This window comes from Anolis sagrei, chromosome 2 (genome assembly GCF_037176765.1).
Source record: "Anolis sagrei isolate rAnoSag1 chromosome 2, rAnoSag1.mat, whole genome shotgun sequence".
NCBI classification, from domain to species: Eukaryota; Metazoa; Chordata; class Lepidosauria; order Squamata; family Dactyloidae; genus Anolis; species Anolis sagrei.
Window position 1 is genome coordinate 2,710,569 of NC_090022.1, and position 26,180 is coordinate 2,736,748.

Genomic DNA, 26,180 nt, shown 5'->3' on the forward strand with positions numbered 1-26,180 from the left:
CGTATCTGTCCCCTTGGAATGCCTCTGGTGTTGCCGCAAGGAGGTCCTCCATGGTGCATCATGTGGCAGGGCTCAGGTTGCATTGCAGCAGGTGGTCAGTGGTTTGCTCTTCTCCACACTCGCATGTTGAGGATTCCACTTTGTGGCCCCCGTTTCTTAAGGTTGGCTCTGCATCTCGTGGTGCCAGAGCACAGAGTTCAGCGCCTTCCAGTCGCCCAGGGGGGAGTCTCTCATTTGGTATCAGCTATTGATTGAGGTTCTGGGTTTGAGCCTGCTAATTTTGGACTCTTGCTTGCTGGGGTGTTCCAGTGAGTATCTCTGTAGATCTTAGAAAACTATTTCTTGATTTAAGTCGTCGGCATGCTGGCTGGTACCCAAACAAGGGATGGGATGGAGATGTCTCTGCCTTGGTCCTTTCACTATTGGCTGCGACTTCCCGGCGATGTCAGGTGGTGCAATACCAGCTAGACAGTGTAATTTCTCCAGTGATGTAGGGCGCAGACACCCCGTGATGATGCGGCATGTCTCACTAAGAGCCACATCTACTATTTTAGTGTGGTGAGATGTATTCCACACTGGGCATGCATACTCAGCAGCAGGAGCATATCGCAAGGGCAGATGTCTTCACTGTGTCTGGTTGTGATCCCCAAGTTGTGCCAGTCAACTTTCATATGATATTGTTTCTACTGCCCACTTTTTGCTTGATGTTCAGGCAGTGCTTCTTGTAGGTCTGAGCACAGTCCAGAGTGACTCCTGGGTATTTGGGTGTGCTGCAATGCTTCAGTGGAATTCCTTCCCAGAGCTTGGGATGCTTGTTTGTTCTTAAGGTGAAAGGCACATGTCTGTTTTAGATGGGTTGGGGATCAGCTGATTTTCCCTGTAATAGGCAGTAAGAGCACCTGGAGCTTCGGAGAGCTTCTGTTCTACCATCTCAAAGCTCCCTGCTTGAGCGGTAATGGCTCGATCATCAGCATAGATGAAACTCTCTGTCCCTTCTGGCAGTGGCTGGTCATTTGTGTAGATGTTGAACATGGATGGAGAAAGTAAGCTCCCCTGAGGCAGGCCGTTCTTCTGTTTCCGCCATCTGCTTCTCTGGCCCTGGAACACAACAAAGAAGCTCCTGTTTTGTAGCAGGTTTCCTATGAGGCGGGTGAGGTGGTCGTCCTTTGCGATATTATACATTTTTCTCAGGAGGAGGCAGCGGTGGTTCACAGTAGCATAGGCTGCTGACAGATGTATGAAGACAGCTCCTGTGATCTGCTGCCTTTCAAAGCCATCTTCTATGTGCTGAGTCAGGTTCCGCACTTGCAATGTGCAGCTTTTGCCTTTCCTGAAGCCAGCTTGCTGTGGGATCAAACATGGGTCTATTTTTTCTGTAATTCTATGCAAAATAAGTCTCTCCAGAACTTTGTAGAGGTGGCACAACAGGGAGATGGAGCGTGGAAGGGATCTCAAGACATTGCGTGTGACCAGCCCCATCAAAGTGCCCTGAGTTTTCTTGACATACACATCCAATTATCCATCTATCTATCTGTTTGTCTGCTTATATGTGTGTTTGTGCTCAAGGGATTCCCGGTTGGCTCCCTCTTTCTGGAAGACCCCACTGGTGATGGACCTGGACCCAGCTTGGCATACGGACTTCCCCTCGGGACCCTCTTTGCACCCAGGCGGGGTTGGAGGTTGGGCCTGGAGGATGGGAGCTGCAGTGCCTTCACCCTCAGGACCCTTTTGGCCACTGCAAGGTCCGTCAGCCATGGATGTGGATCCAGCCTGGCACATGCAGAACCCAGAGTTTTTGAGAAGTTACACAAGACTTTATTCAAAGAGCTACATAATTAGACAGGAATGTTAACAGAACGTGGCTACCTAAGTAACTGCAGACATCTTGTCTCTCTCCATGCTCACAGGAGAAGAAGAATGTGGAGGACTCCGGGGCGTGCCATGTGCTCAGACACACACTCCCAGGCCCACCCCCAATCCCACCTGGGCGCAAAGGGATTCCCAAAGGGTCCATGTGCCAGGCTGAGTCCAGGCCCGTCACCAGTGGGGGTCACCGTGGGCTCTGGAAGAGGGAATCCATCACTCACAAACACAGATACGTACATATATGCATAAGATAGCGGTAGGTAGGTGTGTGTGTGTCAAGGAAAATCAGGCACTTGGGTGGAGCTGGTCACATGCTATGTTTTGAAATGTGCACTTTAGGAGTGCCAGCTGCTCTGGGAGTGTCATTGGCACCTCCCTCCTTTCCTTCCGCTCTTCCTTCCTTCCTCCACTCCCTCCTTCTTCCTTTCATACAAACAAGTATAAAGATGGATAGGTGTGTGTGTCAATGAAAATCAGGGCACTTGAATGGGGGCCATCACACGTTATGTTTTGAAACGTGCTCCTTTCCTTCAGATGTGTGCTTTAGGGATGCCAGGTGCCGTGGGAGTGAGGCATGCTCTATCTGTGTCATTGGCACCTCCCTTTTCCTCTTCCTCCCTCCCTCCCTTTCTTTATTTCCTTCTTCCTTCCCTCCCTCCCTTCTTTCCAACCCTTGCTTCCTCCCTTCTTTCCTTTCTTCTTTCCTTTGGGGCCTGTTTCCCAGTTGGTGCTTTGGATCTGCTGCCCCTCGTGTGTCTTGTTCCTGTGGGAAACTGACCTCCAGAATGTCCTCTCTGATCATTCACTTGCTAATAATAAGAACCAACCCTCAGTTCCCCAACGCCAAGAGCCACAATGTGGGACCCACCACCCTTGCAGGGCAGGCTAAGAAAGGCCTTTTTGCTTTGATTGAAGCCTATCCCCCTCCTTTATTTTCCATGTTAGACGGATACCTCCCAGGGACACACCTTTTTCTGAGCACATGGCCAGCCCCTGAATCCTCCACATTCCTCTCCTGTGAGCATGGAGAGAGGCAAGATGTCTGCCCTTACTTAGATGGCCAGGTTTTGTTAACTTTCCTGTCTACTTATGTAGCTCTTTGAATCTAGTCTTGTGTAACTTTTCAAAGACTGGCTCTGCGCCCTGAATTGCGGAAGAATCAGAAGCTCCTGATCTGCTGAACTGTGGTTGTTGCTGCTGTGCCTTTGTTGACTGCTTTTCCCTTTCCCAGACCCACAACCCGGCTCCTTCCCTCAGCAGAGAAGGCCGTCCTGCGGAAAGGCGAGAGGCTCCAGGGCGGGAAAGGCAGAGACCCTGCAGAAGAAGCTCCAGGCCGAAGTGGAGAAGGACCAGCAGCTGCAGAAAGGTGAGGCCGAGGGAGGAGGAGGAGGAGGAGGAGGCCTTGGCCTAGGACTGAGACATGAGCAATCCCAGAAGCCAGAGAGTTGGGAGGGACCCCAAGGGCCACCCAGCCCCACCGCCTTATGCCAGTCAGGGAAACACAATCCAAGCTCATCCAAACTCTAGGGGAGGAAAGGAAGGACTGTTTCTTTGCTTTACTTCAAAGGAAAATCCCTTTCTAGCTCCTCCCAGGCTAACTGTGAACCTAAACCTAACTGATGTGGATCCACTACCGGGCTGAACTGTGTCTCAAAACCGAGTGGACCTACCAGTAGGTCTGTAGACACTTAGCTGGAGTTCTTGATGTTCAAAGCTGTTATTCCCTCCGAAATGCCTCAAGGCTGTAAGGCTGTTTCCCTGGGAACCTTTGGGAATCTTTAGATGCTCTTAAGACTGTTCTCCCCCGGGAAGTCTTAAGGGTTGAAGCTTTTGCACAGGAGACCTGGACACATCCTGTATATTAGCTATTCTTTCAGAGACTGACTAAAAAATGGCTCCCTTCCCTTCTCAGAACCCAAAAGGGGGCGGGACTAAAGAACCTAATGATGATGAACAGGTGGCCTGCCCTATGACTGCAAACTTTAACAGGAAGCCACCGTGCTGCAGAATCCCAAGCCTAGGGCTGCAAGCAAACATTTAATACAAAGCAAATAAAGTGGGAGCTTCTGGTACAGCTGTACCAGCACAGCAGCAGAAAGGAAGCCTGCTTCCTTCCTGCCTTTACCTTTACTTATTTAAACTGAAATAATGAAATGTATGGGAATGCAATGCATCTCATGGAAACGCATGGATACGGAGGTCTGGCTACATGCTGTGATTCTTCCTTGTTTTTATTCAGAATCCTGAGCGTGTCCCCTGCATCTTCCACCTCCCCAAAAGCCACAGGAATAAGGTCTGTGAGCAGTTAGGAATAAGTTCTTGTGGGGTTTTTTTGGGCTATATGGCCATATTCTATAGGCATTTCTCCTGACGTTTCGCCTGCATCTATGGCAAGCATCCTCAGAGGTGAGGTCTGTTGGAACTGGGAAAGGGGTTTATATATCTGGAATGACCAGGATGAGACAGAGGACTTTTGTCAGTTGGGCTAGGTGTGAATATTTCAACTGACCACCTTGATTAGCATACAATGGGCTGACTGTGCTGGAGCAAACTCTTCTTGAAAGGTAATTAGATGTCCCTACCTGTTTCCTCTCTGCTGTTTTTGCTGTTGCAATTTTAGAATTTTTTAATACTGCTGGCCAGATCTTGTTCATTTTCATGGTCTCCTCCTTTCTGTTGAAATTGTCCACATGTTTGTGTATTTTAATGTCTTCTCTGTGTGGTCTGACATGGTGGTTGTGAGAGTGGTCCAGCATTTCTGTGTTCTCAAATAAAATGCTGTGTCCAGGCTGGTTCATCAGGTGCTCTGCTATGGCTGACTTCTCTGGTTGAAGTAGTCTGCAGTGCCTTTCATGTTCCTTGATTCATGTTTGGGCAATGCTGCGTTTGGTGGTCCCTATGTAGACTTGTCCACAGCTGCATGGTATACGGTAGACTCCTGCAGAGGTGAGAGGATCCCTCTTGTCCTTTGCAGAACGTAGCATTTGCTGGATTTTCTTAGTAGGTCTGTAGATTGTTTGTTTGTTGTGTTTCCTCATCAGCTTCCCTATGCGGTCAGTGGTTCCCTTGATGTCTGGCAGGAACACTTTTCCTCTGGGTGGATCTTCGTCTTTACTCTCGTGGCTTCTTCTTGGTCTTGCAGCTCTTCTGATGTCTGAGGTGGAGTCTCCCTTGGCCTGGAGAGCCCAGTTGAGGTGGTTCAGTTCATCTTGGAGGAGAAGGTGGGCTTCGCAGATTCTTTTTGCACAGTCTGCCAAGGCTTTAATGGGGCTTCTTTTTTGACTTTGGTGATGGTTGGAGTTTTTATGTAGATATCTATCTCTGTGTGTGGGTTTTCTGTAGACGGTGTGACCCAATTGTTTATCTGGTTTGCGGATGACTAGGACATCTAGAAAAGGCAGTCTTCCTTCCTTTTCTTTTTCCATGTGAACTGTGGATGTTTGGGTGGATGCTGTTAAGATGGTCCAGAAACCTGTTGAGTTCTTCTTCTCCATGGCTCCAAATAGTGAAGGTGTCATCCACATATCTGAACCATATCGTGGGCTTTTTGGTTGCTGTTTCAAGAGCTTGTTTTTCAAAGTGTTCCATGTAGACGTTAGCTATGACCGGGCTGAGAGGGCTCCCCATGGCTACTCCATCTTTCTGTTCGTAGAATTCATTGTCCCATTGAAAGTAGCTGGTGGTGAGGCAATGGTGAAACGGAGCCGTGATGTCTTCTGGGAACCTCTGGTTGATGAGTGCCATGGTGTCTGCATGGTGTCAGTTAGGAATATTTGGAGGTCTCCTGTGCAAAAGCTTCTCCCTCGTTAGGTGCACTTTCCTCAGCCCCAGCCCAAGAGAGCCATGCTCTGCGTGAGGTTGAGGAAGGAGGCCTTCTCTTCTGAGATCTCCCCCATTATGTCATGCCCTCCCCTTCAACGCCCACCAGTGCAGATCTTGATGTAATTCCAGGCTCCCAAGTATTTCAGGTTGCTGTAACTTTTAAAGTATTCAAGATCTGAATCGTTCAATTGTTTATGTTCTTAGGTGGGGTGTTGATTTTGCAGCTTCATAGCTACTCAGTGCTATTCAAGCTTGCTAATTGCAACATTCACACTTGCTTCAAACCAGTGGTTCCCAACCCATGGGCACAAGGCCTAGAATAAGGTCTGTGGCCGGTGGTGTGTGCTTCTGTTCGAGAGAGAGTGAAAGACAGAGAGGGAGGGAGGGAGGGAGGGAGGGAGGGAGGGAAGGAAGGAAGGAAGGAAGGAAGGAAGGAAGGAAGGAAGGAAGGAAGGAAGGAAGGAAGGGAGAAGGCCGGCACCATTGCCCTTGCCCTCTCGTGGCTTCCCTGGCGCCATTTGAGGAGAGAGAGAAGGAGAGTCCCCCAAAGTGACTATTAGAATTATGATGATGATGATGATGATGATGATTAGCTCCCATTGCCAAACACAAGAGTTGTAACAGGAAAGCAGCCCTTTGTAAGACCCTGTTTAGTCCTCCAAAGTTGTTGTTGTAATTATTATTATTATTATTATTATTATTATTATTATTATTGCCGATAGGGACAGTTTCTTGGGTCTCGCACTCTGCTTTTTGTTTTTTTAACCTTGTCTCCTCTCCTTTTTAAAAAAATGAGCGTTAACAAAATCCACGGATAATCACACAGACCAAGCAAAAACCTTTTTTCTTGGTGTCTTGGTGTTTGGGCCAGTTCCTGGGGTTATTTAGATTGGACTACTGTAATGCGCTCTACGTGGGGCTGCCCTTGAAAACGGCTCGGAAATTCCAACTGGTCCAACGGGCAGCAGCTAGGATGTTGAACTGGTGCTCCTTACAGAGAGAGGTCAACCCTCCTGTTTAAGGAGCTCCACTGGTTGCCGTTTATTTTCCGAGCCCAATTTAAGGTGCAGGTGCTTACCTACAAAGCCCTAAACGGTTTGGGACCATCCTACCTGTGTGACCGCATCTCCGTTTATGAACCCACGCGCTCACTTCGTTCATCCGGAGAGGCCCTGCTCGTGATTCCGCCTGCATCGCAGGCACGTTTGGTGGGGGTGCGAGACAGGGCCTTTTCTGTGGTGGCCCCCCGACTCTGGAACACCCTCCCAAAAGATCTTAGATAGGCTCCTACGTTGGCAGTCTTTAGAAAGAACTTGAAGACCTGGCTGTTCCGATGTGCCTTTCCAGAATAGGAATCTCCAATAACAAGTCCCAAAAGCACTTTATTAGAATTAAGATTGCCGCACACTGCACACTGCACTTATCCTATAATCCTTACATATCACTTGTCACATCAGCACTTTTAATCCTGTACCCATTACTCTGGCCTGGCCCAGTTTTATAGTGTCTTGATGTATTGTTTATTGTTTGTTGTTTAATATTGCTTTAATTGTTTTTAATTTGCTTTTGTATTGTTATGTTGTGTTTTGAGGCCTTGGCCTTTGTAAGCCGCATCGAGTCCTTTGGGAGATGCTAGCGGGGTACAAATAAAGATAATAATAATAATAATAATAATAAATTTAGGGTGCTGATTCAAAAAATTACATTGGATGGACCACATCAGCTCTAGATTATTAAGTATGGCTTTCTGTGGGCGAGTGGATGGCGACTTCTTGATGGCATATGTTCTATATTCCATCTTGGAATATGTTGACGCCATCTTAGTTTCCTGATCAGATGTTGACTCTTCATGATTGGTGTTAGCCTTGTGTTGATTTCCTTCTTAACATTGTAAACAAAATCTCAAAAAGTCACAGTTCTTATCACAGTTTTCTTTTTCAGTTCTCATTAGCAGTTCTTAATTACAATCCAGCACACAGGTAATTAATGATGTAGTCGTTGCGGGCCTTAATCTTTTTAATGTTGTCTCCAAAATCATTAAAACCTTCATTCATTATTTCATTAAATTCCATTCACACATTCACACAACTCATCTGCATATTATGTTCCTTGTGACAAGCAGATGGCGACTACTGGGTGGCATATGTTCTTGTTGAGATTAACTTCACAATTCAGCAGCAGATCAGTTGCACAACTTCAGCGCTTTCCAGTAGCTTCTTCCTGCACAGTATTTTCAGTCAACTGCTCCCACAGTCTGCAGTCACTCTGGAACCTTTTACAGACACTTGAGCACATGCCCGGCCATTGTCAGTTTTACCATTGTCTTTCCCCCAGTCTAGATGATATTACAAACTTACCACAGCATACAGTTATATCTTGTCTTAGCAGACAGGTTCTTTTAATTAAATATAGCCTTCGACGAACAACATCACAGCACAAGGAGAGAAATATACACTGTACATGACTTCCTTATATACAATTCATTTACACATAGCAATCACCGATTGGTTCCCAACTCATTGACTTAACTCAAACCCAGGAGTGCGTCATCCACAATCACCTGGACTAGGCCAGAACACATTCCCCAAATGATTCCCTATATACAGTGAATGCATGACTCAGCATTTCCAATAGAAGCCCATTAGCAGTGCATGACTCAGCTATATTACATTGCAATACATTCTGTATCAGAAACTAGAGCTGATGTGTTCTCTCCAATGTAATTTCCTGAATCAGCACCCCAAATAACCAAACCAAATCTAATGTTGACCAAAAACAGATTTGTAACTTTATGGTACTAATGTTGGAGAGTGGTTCCTGGTCAAAATGGGTTCTGGACAAAAAGAGGTTGGGAACCAATTCACTAGACAGACGACATAAGTGATTGTGAATGGAAGCCTAACCAAACCACGTGAAATTCAAAAAGGTGCTATGCAGGGATGCCCACTCTCACCTCTTCGATTTATATGAGTTCTTAAAGTATTGTTAAGGAACATAAGACGTGAGGAAAGATTTCTGGTTTGAGGATTGGAAAAGGAAATGTAATATGGCAAAAGAGTAAATATAGAGAGGTCTAGAGGGTGAAGCGTATCAGATTAGCTTTCTTTGAAACCGGAGGTCACCTATCTTCCTTCCCCCTTTTTACCTCACCCCCCCCCTTTTTTAAAGAAATTGATATATAAAAAGAGAGGGTGCAGATAAAAGCAATGTTACATGGAAATGAAATCTGTATGAATTTGAGCACCCATGGAAACTAGGAGGGCCTTCTCTTGTGCAGTCTCCCCATGATGTGCTGCCCTCCTCTTCAAAGCCCACCTGGTGCAGAGGTTGATGCAATTCCAGTCTCCAGGTCGGCATTATCAGGCCTTCCTTTCAAAATAAATTACAACTCATGAACCATTAATAAGAAAAGTTTAAAATAGTAAAACCTAAACAGTTGTGTTTTGGGAACACAAGCTCATGTTTTTAAGAAACCCATTTTTCAAAACGGACACACCACACTGCGGAGCTGGAGGTAACATGTGAAGCCTGGGGTGGCGGCAACACATCCACCGCTCTCCATTCATGAGCAAAGGAAGGGCGGGAAGGATGTCAATGCCTTCGGGAGGCAGGAAGAGGAGGGCAGGGGGGCCTGCAAAGAAAGGAGGGGAGGGTGGACTCAAAAGGAGAAGGCCCAGAAAGCCATGCGGAGGAAGAATCCCTGCAGCCTCAGAAAAGTTAGCGTCTGAATTTCCAAGGAGGAGGAGAGCGTGCTTCCCCTTGGAAATCCTGTCTTTCCTGCAGGATTCTAGAGTTTGTAGTTGAGAGAGGCCCAGGACTCCCCTGGCTGAGAATTATAAAGGCCCCTCCCTGAACACCTTGCAGTGTAAGAAATCACACACACAGAATCTTTGGGCACCGTCCCCTTGATACCTGAGGAGGGATTGATCATTGTTGGGCAAATTTCAAAGTATTTGTCACCAGGCAATAGGCACCATCCTGTTCCCTCAGTTTGCTACAGCACTAGACTTGTTCTTCATGTTCCATGAGATCTTTCTCTGTTCAACTCCTGAAGAGATTTTCCTCTCACTTGTCTGGCAGGTAACTTCTGAACAAGTTCTGCAAAGAAATCCTTATGAGAGCTTTGCTCGAGGAGTGCTGTCAGTTCAAAGTGACTTCAAGATACACAGCAGTGACAGCAATAAAAAATAAGTAGTGGAAAATTATATTTCAAGATACATACCTGTGCAATTAACATGGAGCGGGGGGGATAAGATTGTTCTGAAAAAAGGCTTGGGAAAGCTAGCAGAAGACTACAGCAATACAGAAACTGTGCTGTTCAGGAGTTATATCTGTGAAAATCTGGCATAATATTTGAATGTAAAAAATGGCAAGTTCCCTATCTCCCTATCCCATATCAGACACAGAAGAGAAGCTACATCAGTGTATGGAATGTGGAAAACAATTTGAAAACAAAAGTTCTCTTACTGTACATGAACGGACCCACACAGGGGAGAAGCCATATAAATGCATGGAATGTGGAGAAAGCTTCAGTCGCAGTGACGGACTGCGCTCCCATCTAAGGACCCACACAGGGGAGAAGCCATATAAATGTAGGGAATGTGGAAAGAGCTTCAGTCGCAGTAACAGTCTGTATTCCCATGTAAGGACCCACACAGGGGAGAAGCCATATAAATGCATGGAATGTGGAAAGAGCTTCAGTCGCAGTGACAAACTACATTCCCATCAAAGGACCCACACAGGAGAGAAGCCATATAAATGTATGGAATGTGGAAAGAGCTTCAGTCGCAGTGACAAACTACATTCCCATCAAAGGACCCACACAGGAGAGAAGCCATATAAATGCATGGAATGCGGAGAAAGTTTCAGTCAGAGTGGCAGTCTACATTCCCATCAAAGTACACACACCGGGGTGAAGCCATATATATGCATGGAATGTGGAGAAAGCTTCAATTGGAGTGGCAGTTTACGTTCCCATCAAAGGAAGCACACAGGGGAGAAGCCATATAAATGCATGGAATGTGGAGAAAGCTTCAGTTGGAGTAGCAGTCTACGTTGCCATCAAAGGACCCACACAGGGGAGAAGCCATATAAATGTATGGAATGTGGAAAGAGCTTCAGTCGCAGTAACAGTCTGCGTTACCATGTAAGGACCCATACAGGGGAGAAGCCATATAAATGCATGGAATGTGGAAAGAGCTTCTGTCAGAGTTACAGTCTGCGTGTCCATCAAAGGACCCACACAGGGGAGAAACCATATAAATGCATGGAATGTGGAGGAAGCTTCAGTCACAATGGCAGTCTACATTCCCATCAAAGTACACACACAAGAGAGAAGCCATTTAACTGCATGGAATGTGGAGAAAGCTTCAGTCGGAGTGGCAGTTTACGTTCCCATCAAAGGAAGCACACAGGAGAGAAGCCATATAAATGCATGGAATGTGGAAAAAGCTTCAGTCAGAGTGGAAATTTCCATTCCCATCAAAGGACTCACACAGCGGAGAAGCCATACAAATGCATAGAATGTGGAGAAAGCTTTAGTCGTAGTGGCAGTCTACGTTCCCATCAAAGGACCCATACAGGAGAGAAGCCATATAAATGCATGGAATGTGGAAAGAGCTTCAGGCACAGGGGGAGTCTTCATACCCACCAAAGGACCCACACCGGGGAGAGGCCACATAACTGCATGGAATGTGGAGAAAGCTTTAGTTGCAGTGGCAGTCTATGTTCCCATCAAAGGACCCACACTGGGGAGAAACCATAGAAAGACATACAGCATGGAGAAAGGTTCAGTCAGAGTAACTATCTGTATTTCTATCAAAGGACCCACATAGGGGAGAAGCCATAGAAATGCATGGAATGGGCTAAGAGCTTCTATTTGTGTGGCCTTGGTTGACGGCTACTGGGAGCCGGTGACACTCAGAGGGGTACTTTTCTCAGTATTGCGGCAAACTTCGAAGGGGTTCACCTTACCTTCTCCACAAGGAAGTCCATCGCAGGCTTCTACGATGATCTGTGAAGGTTTGCTGAAATGAGCAGCAGCTGAAATCTCTGGATAAAGGGATTCTAAACCAGAATAGCTCTTTGTAACGGTGTTCCATGCAGTCATGCTGGCCACATGACCTTTGAGTTGTCCACAGACTACGCTGGTTCTTTGGCTTAGAAATTGAGATGAGCACCAAATCCCAGAGTCAGACACGACTTTTATGTCAGGGAAAAACCTTTACCTTGGTAGCAGATAACTTCATATCTTCATACTCTTGTCTCATGTCTTGGCTCTACTGTCCGTCAGTTAGAATTTGGGGCTCCAGCCATGTACCTGTAAGCCTTTTCTGGACTTTGTTGAATCCTGAATAGTTGACTCTAAATTCTGGACTGACTTCTGGTTTCATTTATGAACCAGGACTTTGTATCCCTGACTTTCTGGTTTGGCTTTGGGACTCTGAATTCGGTCTGTACCCTTGACTTCTGGATTGTTATTTTAGCAACTCTATTGTGACAACTGGAGTGTAACCTTGGCCATTGTTTCTTCTTGCTCCTGACCTGGATCTGCAGTGCTCGACTTGTCTGCATTAACTGGACTCTTGGCCTTGACTTGTGTTCATTGTTACTCCCACTGTGCTGATGCAATTGTATTATTTTAGCCGGACTGGTGCAATGGGTTAAACCCTTGTGCCAGCTGAACTGCTGACCTAAAGGTTGGCGGTTCAGATCCACGAGACGGAGTGAGCTCCCGTCTGTCAGCCCTAGCTTCCCATGCAGAGACATGAGAGAAGCCTCCCAGCAGGATGGTAACCCATCCGGGTGTCTTTATAGATGTCCACTTCCCTCACACCAGAAGCGACTTATAGTATGTTCGCATTTCGCTTCTGACACAACAACAACAAAAAAAATCCAGACTCAAGACTTTAGTTTTCTTATAAGCAAATATGGTTTTGGCATATTTTGTGTTCCTTAGGCTTTATACCAGGAGAGCCCTGGAACACGAGACCTTCATCCTTGCTTTGTGTGTACTTATCCCTGCTTAGAGTGAACCCCCTTTCTGTACTTGAGACGGTTTAATCCCCACCTTTGGCAAAGGGTGCATTAGGATACACAGCACATCTCCCTCACTGCCGAGAATGGAAGACAAAGAATGGTGACAATGGCTGATGAAGATTCACTTCCATCAGTTGAGATGGACAAATTAATTAAATTGATGAAGTATAGAACACCATTTAAAGGAAACAGAGATAAAAATCATATAGTGAGAGAGAGGCTTGTAGACTAGTGTTTGCTGCCTGTTAGTTTTGTTCTTATTGAGCAAGGTGTGTTTCCTTGTTCACTTTATATTTGTTAAGTAGTACCTTAAAAAATGTACCAAAATTATATTTTGTATAAACATACTTTGTTTTGTTTTTCTTTTTTGTCTTTGAATAAATATTTTTTTAATGTGTGATACATAAGCTTTAAAAAGCCAGTGTGGTTCTAGGCTGTCCCAATGGGAGCGTGAGGTCTAGATCCGGGTAAGTTTGAGCCCATTCTCTCCTAGACTTGGATCAGACCTCCCCTGGAATGACCCTGCCTCCAGTTCCGGGCTGCACAATTCAAGCAAGATGTTGAGATGCTGGAATGTTTACAGAGAAGGGCGATAGGGAATGGCTGAGGGAGCTGGGGATGTTTAGTTTGGAAGGGGGAAAGGCCGAGGGGACAAGAAAGCCACTATTTCGAAGGATGTCCCATTGAGGAGAAAAGGGGAAGTTTTTCCTGCTTCGCTGGAGACTAAGATATAAAGCAAGAAAGAAGCTTCCACCAAACATTAGGAAGCATTTTGTGATGGTAAGAGCTGTTCAGCCGTGGAAGTATTGCCCCTTCTCAGGAGCCTCCCTTCCCAAGCACTGGCCTTCCTCTTCCTGGGGACTTCATGTCCCATAATCCCTGATCTTGGGTCAAGGCGGTTGAGGCTTCTGGGTGTTGAAGTCCAAGAAATACTGGAGGAATACAGCTTGGGAATCACTGCCCCAGAGATCAGAGGGAATGGCTCTCTTGGACTTCAACTCCCACAAACCCTGCAGAAAGGCCTGGCAAAAGGGTTGGAGGACCCTGGGAGTTGTTCTCCAAAACAAGTCCTTCCGTTCTTCCTTGTAGGATCTCATGAGTTTGTGTTCATCTCTGTAGACAAGGATTTAGAAAGAAACAAGGAAAATGTGTATTGATTATCCGTCACCACTGTAACGTTTACTGGTCACTTCTGAAGCCAGTGCTTGATCACGTATATATAAACCCAATGTCCAAAATGTCATAAAGAGTCCCGTGTTACTACATTATTTCGTTCAAAGTTATTTCTTTGGACTCCAGCTCCCATAATCTTTCCCCACAGGAAGACCTAAAGCAGTGATTCTCAATCTTTCTAATTCCCTAACCCCTTAATAGAGTTCCTCATGTTGTGGTGACCCCAACCAGCTTGGATTTCCACAGACCACTGAGACCCCCATGAATGACAGATCTGGACCAAACTTGGCACACAGAACTCCCATGACCAACAGAAAATACTGGAGGGGTTTGAGAGGAATTGACAGTGATTTAGGATAGCTGTAGTTCACCTACATCTGGAGAGCACTATGAACCCAAACAACTATGGATCTGGACCCAAGTTGGCACGAATATTGAGTATGCCCGAATTTGAATACTGGTGGAGTTGGGAGGAATTGATTTTGTCATTTGGGAGTTGTAGTTGCTGGAAGTTATAGTTCACCTACAATTAAATATCATTCTGAACTCCATCAACGATGGAATTGAACCAATATTGGCACATAGAACTCCCATGACCAACAGAAAATACTGGAAGGGTTTGGTGGGCATTGACCTTGAGTTTTGGAGTTGTAGTTCATCTACATCTGGAGAATATTGTGAACACAAAGAACTACGGATCTGGACCAAACTTGGCACAAATATTCAATATGTCATTTGGGATTGGTAGTTCACCCACATCAAAGAGCATTCCGAACTTCACCAACAATGGAATTGAACCAAACTTGGTACACTACCTGGGCAACATTGAAAACTGATGGAGTTGGTGGGGGGACAGTAACCCAACAATTCGGTAATTGTGGTTCTCCCTGCATGCAATGATTGATTCTTCTTACAAAAAGAAAGTCATCTTTAACCTCAGCACGATGAAGTGGATGAGGGATTAGAGGACATCCAACCCCAAATTGGGAAATAAGTCGTCCAGGAATACCTGGCCACTCTAAATGAGTTCAAGTCCCCAAGGCCAGATCAACTACACCCAAGAGTATTGAAGGAGCTAGTGGAAGTCATCTTGGAAACATTGGCAATAATCTTTGAGAGTTCTTGGAGATCGGGAGAAGTTCCAGCAGATTGGAGGAGGGCCAATGTGGTCCCAATCTTCAAGAAGGGAAAAAAGGATGACCCAAACAACTACCGTCCGGTCAGCCTCACGTCGATACCAGGCAAGATTCTGGAAAAGATTGTTAAGGAAGTGGTCTGCAAACACTTAGAAACAAATGCGGTCATCGCTAATATTCAACATGGATTTATCAAAAACAAGTCATGCCAGACTCATCTGATCTCTTTTTTCGATAGAGTTACAAGCTGGGTAGATGCGGGGAATGCCGTGGATGGAGCGTACCTGGATTTCAGGAAGGCCTTCTTTGACAAGGTCCCCCATGACCTTCTGGCAAGGAAACTAGTCCAATGTGGGCTAGGCAAAACTACGGTGAGGTGGATCTGGAATTGGTTAAGTGGACGAACACAGAGAGTGCTCACTAATGCTTCCTCTTCATCCTGGAAAGAAGTGACAAGCGGAGTGCCATCTGCAGGGTTCCGTCCTGGGCCCGGTCCTGTTCAACATCTTTATTAACAACTTAGATGAAGGGCTAGAAGGCATGATCATCAAGTTTGCAGACGACACCAAATTGAGAGGGAGAGCCAATACTCCAGAGGACAGGAGCAGAATAGAAAACGATCTTAACAGATTAGAGAGATGGGCCAAAACTAACAAAATGAAGTTCAACAGGGACAAATGCAAGAGACTCCACTTTGGCAGGAAAAACGAAATACAAAGATACAGAATGGGGGACGATGAGGCCTGGCTCGAGAGCCGGACATGTGAAAAAGATCTTGGCGTGCTCGTGGACAAGAAGTTAAACATGAGCCAACAATGTGATGTGGTGGCAAAAAAAGCCAATGGGATGTTGGCCTGCATCAAGAGGAGCCTAGTGTCTAGATCTAGGGAAGTAATGCTCCCCATGCTCTATTCCGCTTTGGTTAGACCACACCTGGAATATTGTGTCCAATTCTGGGCACCACAATTCAAGAGAGATATTGACAAGCTGGAATGTGTCCAGAGGAGGGCGACTCAAATGATCAAGGGTCTGGAGAACAAGCCCTATGAGGAGCGGCTTAAGGAGCTGGGCATGTTTAGCCTGAAGAGGAGAAGGCTGAGAGGAGATATGATAGCCATGTATAAATATGTGAGAGGAAGCCACAGGGAGGAGGGAGCAAGCTTGTTTTCTGCTTCCCTGGAGACTAGGACACAATGGAGCAATGGCTTCAAACTACAAGAGAGGAGGTTCCATCTGAACATGAGGAAGAACTTCCTGACTGTGAGAGCCGTTCAGCAGTGGAACTCTCTGCCCCGGAGTGTGGTGGAGGCTTCTTCTTTGGAAGCTTTTAAGCAGAGGCTGGATGGCCATCTGTCAGGGGTGATTTGAATGCAATATTCCTGCTTCTTGGCAGGGGGTTGGACTGGATGGCCCATGAGGTCTCTTCCAACTCTTTGATTCTATGATTCTATCTTCAGGATGTATTTTCATTCACTGGAGCAAATTTGGCACAAATACCCGGTATGCCCTAATTTGAATACTGGTGGGGTTGGCGGGGCGATTGATTTTGTCATTTGGGAGTTGTAGTTGCTGGGATTTATAGTTAACATATAAACAAAGAGCATTCTAAACCCCACCAACAATGGAATTGAACCAAAGTTGGCACAGAAAATACTGGAAGGGTTTGGTGGGCATTGACCTTGAGTTTGGGAGTTGTAGTTCGCCTACATCCAGAGAGCACTGTGGGCTCAAACAATGATGGATCTGGATCAAACTTGGCATGGATACCCAATATGCCCAAATGTGAACACTGGTGGGGTTCGGGGAAAATAGACTTTGACATTTGGGAGTTATACTTGCTGGGATTTATAGTTCACCTACAATCAAGGAACGTTCTGAACTCCACCAATGATAGAATTGGGTCAAACCTCCCACACAGAGACCCCCATGACCAACAGAAAATACTGTGTTTTCTGATGGTCTTTGGTGACCCCTCTGACACCCTTTTGTGACCCCCCCCCAGGGGTCCGAACCCCCAGGCTGAGAAACACTGATCTAGAAGCATTCTCTCCTGACGTTTCATAGAATCAAAGAGTTGGAAGAGACCTCCTGGGCCATCCAGTCCAACCTCATTCTGCCAAGAAGCAGGAATATTGCATTCAAATCACCCCTGACAGATGGCCATCCAGCCCCTGTTTAAAAGCTTCCAAAGAAGGAGCCTCCACCACACTCCGGGGCAGAGAGTTCCACTGCTGAACGGCTCTCACAGTCAGGAAGTTCTTCCTCATGTTCGGATGGAATCTCCTCTCTTGTAGTTTGAAGCCATTGTTCCATTGCGTCCTAGTCTGCAAGGAAGCAGAAAGGAAGCTTGCTCGTGTGCATCTGTGGCAAGCATCCTCACTACCTCTGAGGATGCTTGCCATAGATGCAGGCAAATCGTCAGGAGAGAATGCCTCTAGACCAGGGGTCCTCTAACTTTTTAAACAGAGGGCCAGGTCACAGTGCCTCAAACTTTTGGAGGGCTGGATTATAATTTGAAAAAAAAAACCATGAATGAATTCCTATGCACACTGAACATATCTTATTTGTTGTGCAAAAAACACTTTAAAACAATGCAATAATTAAAATGAAGAACAATTTTAACAAATTGCATCAATAGGAGCCTAGTGTCTAGATCTAAGGAAGTAATGCTACCCCTCTATTCTGCTTTGGTTAGACCACATCTGGAATATTGTGTCCAGTTCTGGGCACCACAATTCAAGAGAGATATTGACAAGCTGGAATGTGTCCAGAGGAGGGCGACTAAAATGATGAAGGGTCTGGAGAACAAGCCCTATGAGGAGCGGCTTAGGGAACTGGGCATGTTTAGCCTGAAGAAGAGAAGGCCGAGAGGAGATATGATAGCCATGTATAAATATGTGAGAGGAAGCCACAGGGAGGAGGGAGCAAGCTTGTTTTCTGCTTCCTTGGAGACTAGGACGCGAAACAATGGCTTCAAACTACAAGAGAGGAGATTCCATCTGAACATGAGGAAGAGCTTCCTGACTGTGAGAGCCGTTCAGCAGTGGAACTCTCTGCCCCGGAGTGTGGTGGAGGCTCCTTCCTTGGAAGCTTTTAAACAGAGGCTGAATGGCCATCTGTCAGGGGTGCTTTGAATGCAATATTCCTGCTTCTTGGCAGAATGGGGTTGGACTGGATGGCCCATGAGGTCTCTTCCAACTCTTTGATTCTATGATTCTATGAAATATAAACATTAGTATTTCAATGGAAAGTGTGGGCCTGCTTTTGGCTGGTGAGATAGGATTGTTGCTATTGTTGTTGTGTGCTTTCAAATCATTTCAGACTTAGGTTGACCCTGAGCGAGGGCCGGGTAAATGACCTTGGAGGGCCGTATCCGGCCCCCGGGCTTTAGTTTGCGGACCCCTGCTCTAGACCATGGCCATATAGCCCGAAAAAACTTACAACAACCCAAAGGAAGAATTGTCTGTTGGAGGGATGGGGGGGAATGTGTCTGTTCCTTTAAAGCATGTCCCATTCATCTTCCACCTGAACAAAAACCATAGGAATAAGGTCTGTGAGCAGTTAGGAATGTTTGGGGGCATGTTCTTCAGTGCTATTCAAAAGGAGCCATGCTCTGCATGAGGATGAGGAAGAGGGCCTTCTCTTCTTTACTTACTTAAACTGAAATAAGGGAATGTATGGGAATGCGTTGTATCTCATGGAAACCTGTGGATACAGAGGTCTGACTACACGCTGTGATTCTTCCTTGCTTTGATTCAGAATCCTGAGCTTGTCCCATGGAGCTTCCACCTCCTCAAAACCCATAGGAATAAGGTCTGTGAGCAGTTAGGAATATTTGGGAGCACGTTCTTTTCCCTCATTGGGGGGCACTTTCCTCAGCGCCATTCAAAGGGAGCCACGCTCTGCGTGAGGATAAGGAAGAGGGCCTTCTCTTCTGAGATCTCCCCCATTATGGGATGCCCTCCCCCTCCAAAACCCACCAGTGCAGATCTTGATGTAATTTCAGTCTCTCAAGTATTTCAGGTTGCTGTAACTTTTACATTATTCAACACCTTAATCATTTAGATGTTTAATATGTTCTTAGATGGGTTATTGATTTTGTTTAATAATAATAATAATAATTCATAGCCCCCTCCCCGCCCTCTCTTCAGGCCCACATAATATCATTGTTTAATTGTTATGCAATGGATTTTATATTGTTGCTTTGATACTGTTGGCATTGAATTGTTGCCTGTGTTAGCCACCCTGAGTTCCCCCTCGGGGGTGAGAAGGGCGGGGTAGAAATGGTCTAAATAAATAAATACATAAATAAATAACCCCTTTGGTACTAAATTTGGAGAGCATTCCCCAGTCAAAAAAAGGTTGGGAAACGATGCACTAGTCCAGTGGTTCCCACCTTTTTTTGACCAGGGACCACATTCCCAGGCTCCACTCTCCAACATTAGTATCAAAAGACTTACGAATGAGCTCTTGGTTAATCTATATAAATAAAAATGTAATGTTCGTTTGTGGGATTAACATAACTCAAAAAACCACTGGACGAATTGACACGAAATTTGGACACAAGACGCCTAACAGTCCAACGAGTGTTCATCACCCCTAAACACACACACAACCCCAGTGGAACAGACTTAAAAAACACCCCAAAATACACCATATATACATATACACATACACTCACATACATATTCACATGCACACATTCATACACACACATGTATATATATGCACAAACACACACAAATACACATACATATACATACATATATACATATACACATGCACACACATATACATATCCACATACATACATATATACACATAAATATGCATATAGTCAAGCACACACATATACACAATATGCATGTACACATATAAACACATGAATACACAAATATATACACACACATACACATGTAAATACACACAGTCTGGGCCACAGCATCGCGTGGCAGGGAACTGCTAGTAATAATAATAATACTCTTTATTTATACCCCGCCACCATCTCCCCGATGGGGACTCGGGCAGCTTACATGAGGCCGAGCCCAAACAACAAATTACAGCAAAATAAAACCGAAAACAAAAAAAATAAACATCATCATAATTACAGTAAACACATGAATGCATAACAATATAAAATTACAGTAAACACAATCACAGTGACAGTGGGCAGGCTACATGTAATGATTAAAAGAAGAGCTAATTCAAAACTGATTAAAAACTTGGGTGAGATAAAGGGGAAACAGGTTATTTGCGGGGGGGGGGGGGGGGCGTGCATTAAAACGGGAGTTGTGGAATCAAACTTTCCCATAAGGGGAGAGGGTGTAAACTCCAATGACAAAAAGTTGAGGCTAAGCAATAGCGTGAGGTTGTATACCTACTCGCCAAAGGTGCTGCGGAACATTAGATTGGGTTTGGTTATTGGGGTTCTGATTTCGAAAATTGCATTGGATAGACCACATCAGCTCTAGTTTCTGATACAGAACATAATGCCACCCAGTAGTCACCATCTGCTCACCCTCAGAAAACCATATTTAATAATCTAGAGCCGATGTGGTCCATCCAAGGGAGCGAGGAAGGTCAGCAAAAGGGAATAATTAAAGAAGTGGAAATAAATTAAACTAATAAATAAAGAGGAAGGTGGCTCAGGGGCCAGATTTTGTCTCCACGGCCCCACTGGTGGTCTGTGTCAATAACTAACCTGTTAGCGTTATTTATTATAATTAATTATTATTAAACTTTATTTGTACCCCGCTAGCATCTCCCGAAGGATTCGATGCGGCTTACACAGGCCGAGGCCTCACAACAACATAACAATACAATCTAAGCAAATTAACAATTAAAACAAAATAAGCAAAATAACAACAGGCAAAAAGCAGTACACTAAAAACACAATAAAACTGGGCCGGGCCAGAGTAATGGGTACAAGAATTAAAAGTGCTGATGTGACAGGAGGTGTATATGAGGCTTCTGGGGCAAGTGCGATGTGCAGCAGTCATTGGTTCTGGTAAAGTGCTTCTGGGAATTGTAGTGGAGATTTCCTAATCTGGGAAGGCACATCGGAAAAGCCAGGTCTTCAGGTTCTTTCTGAAAACTGCCAATGTAGGGGCCTGTCTAAGGTCTTTGGGGAGGGTGTTCCAGAGAGGGGGGGCCACCACAGAAAAGGCCCTGTCCCGCGTCCCCACCAAGCGCGCTTGCGACGTAGGTGGGATCACAAGCAGGGCCTCTCCAGATGACCAAAGTGAACGTGTGGGTTCGTAGATGGAAATGCGGTCACACAGGTAGGCTGGTCCCAAACCGTTCAGGGCTTTGTAGGTAAGCACCTGCACCTTAAATTGGGCTCGGAATATAAACAGCAGCCAGTGGAGCTCCTTGAACAGGAGGGTTGACCTCTCTCTGTAAGGGGCCCCCGCTAGCATCCTGGCTGCTGATCGTTGGACCAGTTGGAGCTTCCGAGCCGTCTTCAAGGGCAGCCCCACGTAGAGCGCATTAGCGTAAGTTTTGCACAGGCTTAGAAGAAAACATGGACTCTGGAGACGTCTGGTTACAAAGCAGGTTCAATTTATTTAGAGCAGTTCCAAAACACATCCATTACAGTAAGCCAACATTCAGCAGCCAGATTAATAACTGGGGCAACTTACAGGGAGCGGTCAACCCATCCGTGTTTAAGGAGCTCCACTGGCTGCCGTTTATTTTCCAGGCCCAATTCAAGGTGCAGTTTATCACCTATAAATCCCTAAACCAGTGGTTCTCAACCTGGGGTCCCCAGATGTTTTTGGCCTACAGTTTACCAGCTGTTTACCAGCTGTTAGGGTTTCTGGGAGTTGGAGGCCAAAAGACCTGGGGACCCACAGGTTGAGAACCACTGCCCTAAACGGTTTGGGACCCGCCTACTTGCATGATTGTATCGCCCACCATGAACAAACTCGGGCCCTCCATTCTTCTGGGGAGGCCCTTCTTTCGCCTCTGCCAATTTCACAAGCTCGCCTGGTAACTACAAAGGAGAGAGCTTTTTCCTCTGTGGCCCTCCGACTCTGGAACTCACTACCTGGAGAAATTAGGAAAGCCCCTACCTTAGAAACCTTTAAAAAGGACCTTAAAACCTGGCTCTTCCGCTGCGCTTTTGATGAATAGGTTTACATTCTCACACTATTGCTTAGCCTCAACGTTTTGTCATTGGAGTATATGCCCCCCCCCCCCCCACTTGTGGGAAAGCCTGATTCCACAACTCCCACTATAATGAGTCATCCGCCGCAAATAATCTGTCTCTCTCTTACCTTGCCAGAGTTTTAATTAGTTTTAATCAGTCTCTCTTTTAATCATTACATGTAGCCCACCCATTGTCATTGTGGCTATAATAATTTTATATTGCGATGTTTTCATATGTTTTATGTAATTATGTTGTTGTTGTTTATTGTTTGCGTTTTCGGTTTTATTTTATAGTAATTTGCTGTTTGGGTTTGGCCTCATGTAAGCCGCTCCGAGTCCCCATTGGGGAGATGGTGGCGGGGTATAAATTAAGATTATTATTATTATTATTATTATTATTATTATTATCCTGTGTCTGTTTCCTGCAGGATTCTAGAGTTTGTAGTTGAAAGAGGGCCAGGACCTCTCTGGCTGGGAATTTAAAAGGCCCCTCCCTGAACACCTTGCAGTGTAAGAAATTGTACACAGAGAGTCTTTGGGCACCATGCCCTTTGTACCTGAGGAGGGACTGTTCGTTGTTATGGCAGGTGTTAAAGTATTTGACACCAGGCAATGGGCACCTTCCCTCTTACTCTGGATTTGCTACAGCACCAAACTTCCTTTTCATGTTCCTTGAGATCTTTCTCTGTTGAACTCCTGAATGATTTTTCTCTCATTTGTCTGACAGGTAAATTCGGAACAAGTTCTACAAAGAACACCTTGTGAGAGCTTTGCCCAAGGAGTGCTGTAAGTCCAACGTGACCTCAAGATACACAGCAATGACAACAAGAAAAAATAAGAAGTAGAAAACTACAAGCTACATACCTGTGCTGTTAAGGGGGGGAAGGTGGTAAGATTGTTCTGAAAAAAAGAGAGGCTTGGTAAAGCCAGCATAAGACTACAGCAATACAGGAGCTGTGCTGAACAGGAGGTTGTATCTGTGAACATCTGGCAAAATATTTGAATTATAACTCTAAAAGAATGGCAAGTTCCCTACCTCCCTATCCTACATCAGACTCAGGGGAGAAGTTACATCAGTGTACAGAATGTGGAAAACAATTTGATAGGAAAAGTAATCTTACTGTACATAAACGAACCCACACAGGGGAGAAGCCCTATGAATGCATGGTATGTGGAAAGAGCTTCAGTCGCAGTGACAGTCTACGTTCCCATCTAAGGACCCACACAGGAGAGAAGCCACATAAATGCATGGAATGTGGGGAAAGCTTCACTAGCAGTGACAGTCTACGTTACCATCAAAGGAACCACACAGGAGAAAAGCCATATAAATGTATGGAATGTGGAGAAAGCTTCAGTCGCAGTTACACTCTACGTTCCCATCAAAGCACCCATACACTGGATAAGCCTTATAGATGCATAGAATGCGGACAAGGCTTTAGTTACAGTAGCAGTCTGCATTTCCATCAAAGGAAGCACACCGGGGAGAAGCCATATAAATGTATGGAATGTGGAAAGAGCTTTAGTCAGAGTAGTGAACTGTGTAACCACCAAAGGACACACACCAGGGAGAAGCCATATACATGTATGGAATGTGGAAAGAGCTTCAGTCAGAATAGACATCTACATTCACATCAAAGGACCCACACAGGGGAGAAGCCACATAAATGCATGGAATGTGGAAAGAGTTTCAGTCAGAATGGAAATCTGCGTTCACATCTAAGGACCCACACAGGGGAGAAGCCATATAAATGCATGGAATGTGGAGAAAGCTTCATTCGCAGTGACCGTCTACATTCCCATCTAAGGACACACACAGGGGAGAAGCCTTACACATGCATGGAATGTGGAGAAAGCTTCAGTCGCAGTGACCGTCTACGTTCCCATCTAAGAATCCACACAGGGGAGAAGCCTTATACATGCATGGAATGTGGAGAAAGCTTCAGTCGCAGTGACCGTCTACGTTCCCATCAAAGGATGCACACAGGGGAGAAGCCTTACAAATGCATGGAATGTGGAGAAAGCTTCAGTCGGAGTGACAGTCTTTGTTCCCATCAACGGACCCACATAGGGGAGGAGTCATATAAATGCATGGAATTGGGAATGAGCTTCAGTTTGTGAGGCCTTGGTCGACGGCTACTGGGAGCAGGTCTCACTCAGAGGGGCACTTTTCTGTGTTGCAGCACACTTCCTCCACAAGGAAACCCAGCACAGGCTTCTAGGATGATCTGTGAAGGTTTGCTGAAATGAGCAGCAGCTGAGATCTCTGGATTAACGGGCTCTGAAAAACAATAGCTCTTTGTAATGGTTCTCCATGCAGTCATGCCGGCTCTTAGAAATGGAGATGAGCACCAACCCCCAGAAGCGGACCAGATTAGACTTAATATCAGGGTGGAAACTTTACCTTTACCTTGGTAGCAGATAACATCATGTCTTCATACTTTGGACTCATGTTTTGGCTCCACTGCCCCTTAGTTAGTATTTTGGGCTCCAGCCATGTACCTGTAACCATTTTCCGGACTTTGCTGTATCCTGATTAGGTGACTCTAAATTCTGGACTGACTTCCTTTATTTATGAACCAGGACTTTGTTTGTATCCCTGACTTTCTGGCTTGACTTGGGGACTCTGAATTCAGTTTGGACTCTTTATTTCTTGGTTGTTATTTTATCAGCTCTGTTGAATGAACTCCTGGCATGTTACCAATGGAGTGTAACCTTGGCTTTTGTTTATTCTTGCTCCTGACCTGGATCTGCAGTGCTCTACAATGGGACTCTCGACCTTAACTTGTGTTCATTGTTACTCCGACTGTGTTGGTGCAATTGTATTATTTTAACCGGACTCAAGACTTTAGCTTTCTTATAAGTACATATTGTCTTGGCCTGCTGGGTTTTCTATTGTTAGTAAAATGTCATCAGCATAAAGATTTATCTTTACTTCTTTGTTCCTAATCTGATATCCCTTTATCCTGCCATGCTTTCCTATTATATCTCCCAGAGGTTCCATTGCTAATGCGAATAGTAGCAGAGATAAAGGACAACCTTGTTTTACTCGTCTTTCTATTTTAAAGTTTTTTGTTAATCCTTCATGTTTTCTTGCTCCCATGTTGCTATGTAATTCTTTTATTATTTTAATAAATGACGTTTCAAACCCATAGCTACCCATTAATTGCAACAGATAATCGTGATTTAATGAGTTGAAAGCTTTATAGATTTATAGATGTCTAACTTTAAGAGTGCACATTTTCTTTTTTCTTTTTTTTTTTTGCCATGATTGAGAATGTTTAAGACATTTCTTATAGGTTGCGCAATATTTCTGCCTTTTATAAAGTCGTATTGATCATCCTTTACTATTTTAGTTAGCTACTAGCTACTGGTCAAAGGACATTTAATCAACTACCAAGCTTGCAAACTCTGTTTTGTCTGTTTGTTAAAAATGTGTTTAAAATGTCATACAATTGTCTGGTTGTTACTGACACGATAAATAAATAAATTTTAGTTATAATCTATTCTATTTCTATTTTTGTGAATATTTTATAATCCTGATTTAGGAGACTGAATCCTTCCCACTCTTTCTCACTTTTATTATCTCTGCTTCTCTCCATGTGTCTGTGGTTTTTCCTCCTTTCATTATATTATTAAAACATTTCAATTCTGGTATTATTATTTCTTTCATTTCTTTATAACGTTCTGCAGTGTAACTATCGCTTCCTGGAGATTTTGCATTTTTCAATGCATCAATCACCTGCTCTATTTCTTGATACGTTATTTCTGTTCCTAGTTTCCTGTTGTCTTCTCTATCTATTATCTTCCGTATATTTTCATTAAGTCTTCCTCGGTGTATTTTTTTATATATAAGTACTGGTAAAAGTCTACAAAGAACTCTCTTATTTCCTTGCTTGAATATACCTTTTTATTATATTTGTTCTTTAACTGGGTGACTCTTCCTTTCTCTTTCACATTCTTCAGATTAGCAATTTTTTTCATTGTATTTGTATTTTG

General features: G+C 44.8%; 2 protein-coding genes across 2 annotated transcripts in view; both read left to right on the forward strand.

The window, feature by feature from the left end:
• The first annotated feature begins 3,165 nt into the window (after positions 1-3,165).
• Positions 3,166-13,041, forward strand: LOC132766248 (zinc finger protein 709-like). Its single transcript, XM_060760631.2, has 2 exons — positions 3,166-3,232; positions 9,769-13,041. Exon 2 carries the CDS (start codon positions 10,055-10,057, stop codon positions 11,450-11,452), a length of 1,398 nt encoding a protein of 465 aa, XP_060616614.2. The 5' UTR covers positions 3,166-3,232; positions 9,769-10,054; the 3' UTR covers positions 11,453-13,041.
• Positions 3,175-26,180, forward strand: part of LOC137095993 (zinc finger protein ZFP2-like) — a 146,353-nt gene continuing 123,347 nt past the window's right edge. The window contains exon 1 of the mRNA XM_067463275.1: positions 3,175-3,232. The gene's annotated coding sequence lies outside the window, so the exon portion shown is untranslated. The remainder of the gene's footprint in view (positions 3,233-26,180) is intronic.